Raw genomic sequence first — 4,846 nt, 5'->3', positions numbered from 1 at the left:
TCTCTAAACTTTTTAAAAGAGGGACGAAAGATACCAAAGGGACAGTCAAACTCATAAATTGAAAACAAACTGACAACGCCATGGCTAAAAATGAAAAAAGACAAACAAACAACAGCACACATGACACAACATAGAAAACTAAAGAATAAACAACACGAACCCCACCAAAATACTAGGGGTGATCTCAGGTGCTCCGGAAGGGTAAGCAGATCCTGCTCCACATGTGGCACCCGTCGTGTTGCTTATGTGATAACAAATCCGGTAAATGGTCTAATTCGGTAGGTCACATTCATAAAAGGGAAGGGGATTTTAGTTACGATGTAAGGAACATATCCGATATCATTTGTGAAACGGTTATTCCATAACGGTCAACCAACTCGTGATGGCGTCCGTAAAATTTACGAAGGGATAATTTCAACTTCACCATTTGGAACTTGGTTTAATAGCTTCCACATATTTTGACAAGGGCTGCCAGTTTGATGTACAGCTGAATAATCTGGATAGAGATAGTCATTGATTTGATTATATTTCAGCACAAAACAGTGATATCCTCATGGAGTGGAAAGACAAAGACAAATTGTTTATAACAACCAGAGGTGCAACACATGTACTGAAATGTATAAAAGAGAACAGTTGTATAACTATAGTTGCTAGTTCTGGTGTGGGTAAAACAGCAACACTCCGACATGTGGCTTTACGAATGGTAAAGGAAGGGTACGATTTACTTCTAGTTACAGATCCACGTGACATTGTTAAATTTTATAATCCAAACCAGAAAACATTGTTTGTTATTGATGATTTATGTGGAAACTATTCTCTAAACCAGAATAACATAGATGTTTGGGAACCATTTATGGGGCAAATAAAAAAAAGTTTTCAATTAAAATTGCAAAAATAATTGTAGCATGTCGATTACAAGTGTATCAGGATGACAAGTTTGAATCTTTATCAGTTTTCAAATCATGTGTCTGTAACCTTTTATCAGATAGTATGTGCTTGCCAAAAGCTGAAAAAGAGTCAATAGCTAGATTATATCTTAATGTATGTGTCGCAGTTCAGAAACAAATTTATCAGTTGTTTGAAAAAACTGGATGTAACTTACCAGAAACAATTAGCACTCACATGTGATGAACATATCAATGATACTGCACTGCTTCTGTCATGCTTTATAGGCGACAGCAATATGATTCGTTGGTGTACCACTGAAACTAGCTGCCAAGGAAGGTTTGACTGAAATAGTAAGGATGTTGTTGAACAGAGAAGTGGATTATAATAAATGTAACAATGATGGATGGTCACCTGTCATAAGTGCTTGTCAAAATGGACGAACAGAAACAGTAAGGATGTTGTTAGACGAAGGAGCAGATTATAATGCATGTGAAAATAATGGTGTGTCATCAGTAATGTGTGCTTGTAGATATGGCCATACAGAAATAGTTCGAATGTTGTTAGACATAGGAGCAAATTATAATAAACGTGATAATAATGGTTGGTCACCTGTTCTTAGTGCCTGTAGATATGGACATACGGAAATAATAGGGATGTTGTTAGACAAAGGGGCATCTTATGACACATGTAACGATACTGGTTGGTCACCTGTACTTACTGCTTGTAGATATGGACACACAGAAATAGTACAGATGTTGTTAGATAAAGGGGCAGATTGTGATACAGGTAATAATGATGGATGGTCACCTGTATTTAGTGCTTGTAGATATGGACATAAAGAAATAGTTAGGATGTTGTTAGATAAAGGAGCAGATTATGATATATGTAACAATGATGTTTGGTCACCTGTAATGATTGCTTGTAGTTATGGACATAGAGAAATAGTAAGGATGTTGTTAGACAAAGGAGCAGATTATAATAAACGTAACAGTAATGGATTGTCACCTGTTATGCTTGCTTGTATCGAAGAACATGCAGAATCTACAGAGATAGTTAGGATATTGTTGGACAAAGGCGCGGAATGTTATACATGTAGCAATGGTGGTCGATCACCTATTACTATTGCTTGTAGAATTGGACGTACAGAAATATTAAGGATGTTGTTAGACTTAGGAGCAACTCCTGATAGATTTAACAAAGATTTTTCGTCACCTGTTATGATTGCTTGTAGAGAGGGACATAGAGGAATAGTAAGGATGTTGTTAGACAATGGAGCAGATTGTAATACATATGACAATGATGGTAGGTCACCTGTAATGTGTGCTTGTAGAAATGGACATGTAGAAATAGTAAGGATGTTGTTAGACAACGGAGCAAATTATGATAAATGTGATAATAATGGTTTGTCATCTGTAATATATGCTTGTAAGTTTGGACATATCGAAAAAGTAAGAATGTTATTAGACAAAGGAGCAAATTATAATAAATGTGACAATGACAATAGGTCACCTTTAATGTGTGCTTGTAGAAAAGGACATATAGAAATAATAAGGATGTTATTAAACAAAGGAGCAGATTATAATACATGTAACAATAAAGGCCAGTCAGATTTAATGATTGCGCCAGAAAGAGGTCATAGTGATATAGTTAGTATACTACATGAGCATTCGAGGAAAGAGACGTGTACATAACACTAAAGATGACCCTTTATAACTTAGTCTACGGTGTGAGCCAAGGCTTCTTGACCTATCATGGTTTACTTTTATAAATTGTTACTTGGATGGCGAGTTGTCTGATTCGCCCCTAACCACATCTTTCTATATCTATGCAAGATTTGAAGTTTGAAGTTTAAAAGTTAGATTTAACGTTTAAATTAACTTTAACCCTCTACGTCATTTGGTTTCTTGTGGAGAGTGGTCTCATTGGCAATCATATTACATCTTATTTTTATCTTTTTTTCGCAGGTATTTCAAATAGAAGACTTAAGATTCGTCACTAGATAAACCGTAACTCTGCATACATAAATCTTAAAATGTCGTTGTATTATGTAATAATGAACTTTATTAGTTGAGAACAAGACATTATTTAACACCAGCATGTTCTTGAATATCATATAAGCAAAGAAACGTTTACTCAATACACGTGTGAAGTCTGTATACTGCTGTTAAGGTGAGGAAAGTTTGACTTATTTTATTATTATGCAAATTACCTTGGAAACTATAATTGAAAGGTAGAAATTGTAAATAGCAAAATGATGAGCGGTGAAAACTTCAAAGATACCAAAATGACTGAAACCATGTATGCCTTGAAAGTCAATTCAAAGTAAATAGGCTATACCATATTTTAATTAAAATATTGCATACAACTTAAACATTTGTGAGCAAAGCACTTTTAGTTATATCTTTACATCATCAAACGTCAAATTTCGAATTCATAGATTTTTCCTTTAAAAAAGCTTTATCTGTGAAACATTATTTCCGTTTTAATGATCATGATAATTTTGTGTTGAGTTTTTCAAGGAAGTTACAATAAGAGCTCCCTGGCATTGGCTATTGGGCTTCGTGTGAACATGGTTTGCTGTGAAATGCGATTTCAGATTCATTTCTTTTTAACTGTCTAATTACCGAAACTTAAAACAGAGGTAACGCTAGGGAGCAATAGCTCGCAGTTGTATTTTTTTGTTCCATTTAGTTATTTACAAAGTACTGGTGATATTGACGTTTGTTTATCACATTGTTGTAGTCCATTTGCCAATTACCGATTTGATTCCGTTATTACACACTTTTTAAACAAATTATACCCTTTGTCAATTGTAGACTGGTTCTATATCGAACAAAATTGGCTTTTGCCAATGCAAAGCATGATAAGGTGAAAGTGAGGTATCGGCGGTCTAACTTATTTTTCACGAAAAATAACTTTTGGTGACAAAAGTATTTAGCTAAACAACACATTGATGTAATTGAAAGATTTAAAAAACTTGTAGGTAACTCATATTACGCACAGGTAATATTGCTCTTTCCCCTAGCTCTCCATTGTAGAAAAAAAGTTATGTCCCGCATTAGGGAATCAACGAAAAAGGGATCCCTAATTACAGGGTCAAGTTCAGGAATTGGAAAATAAACTATTCTCTTATGATCTAACAATGATCTACCACAGAGTTGCTTACTCATAACCATGCAATTGTTTACCACTAATCATATAATTGTAGTTTGATAATTATTTACCACAAAATTATTAACATTTAGTCTCTCTATTGTTTACCACAGATTTGTTTACTTGTTATAATTTAACAATTGTGTTGTACAGAATGTTATAGTATTATAATTGGATAATTGTTTACCTCAGAATTGTCTTGTTATCTTACCATTAGGTATCCAAGCATTTTTTACTTATAATTTGACGATTGTTTACTTATAGCTGTTTACTTATCATTCTATAATTACTTACCACATGGTTACTTAATCATGATCCTATAGCTTTTCACCATAGAAATGTTTACTTAACAATATTACAATTGTTTACATGTTCACCTGCGTATTTATTTGGCCTTTTAAGCATCCTTTGATGAGAGCGTCACTGATGAGTCTTTTGTAGACGAATCGCGCGTCTGGCGTAAATATAAATTTTTAATCCGGGTATATATGATGAGTCTATTTGCAACATGCTTATATAATCATACTTGACAATTGATTACCAAAGAGATGTTTATTTATTATCTTGCAATTGTTTACCACTTATTGCGAACCCAATTGAACCTTTCCATAGATTCACCTGATAGTTACCTGTCCATTTAAACTTTTGGCAGTTCTATTGTCCCATCTAACTAATAATGTAATTTCAATCAATTTAGCAAATAAACTTGTTACTCTGGTAGATTAATCAATGAGTGATAGATTTCTCTTAGAAGAAATTTAAAGGTCTGAGTGAATAAACTATACAGAGAACAATATCTGTTGTA

At 33.8% G+C, this 4,846-nt stretch overlaps 1 protein-coding gene across 1 annotated transcript; it reads left to right on the top strand.

The window, feature by feature from the left end:
• Positions 1 to 1,244: 1,244 nt before the first annotated feature.
• On the top strand, positions 1,245 to 2,579 carry LOC139500229 (ankyrin repeat domain-containing protein 50-like). Its single transcript, XM_071288969.1, has one exon. The coding sequence runs from the start codon at positions 1,245 to 1,247 to the stop codon at positions 2,577 to 2,579; it is 1,335 nt and encodes a 444-aa protein (XP_071145070.1).
• Positions 2,580 to 4,846: the final 2,267 nt, after the last annotated feature.

Source organism: Mytilus edulis, chromosome 13 (genome assembly GCF_963676685.1).
Source record: "Mytilus edulis chromosome 13, xbMytEdul2.2, whole genome shotgun sequence".
In the NCBI taxonomy this organism is placed as follows: Eukaryota; Metazoa; Mollusca; class Bivalvia; order Mytilida; family Mytilidae; genus Mytilus; species Mytilus edulis.
Note: the sequence above shows the minus strand (reverse complement) of the source record. Positions and strands in the feature narration are given on the sequence as shown.

Excerpts from the sequence above, each read along its gene's own strand:
- LOC139500229 (XM_071288969.1), top strand. The coding sequence starts at position 1,245 with ATGTTGTTGAACAGAGAAGTGGATTATAATAAATGTAACAATGATGGA.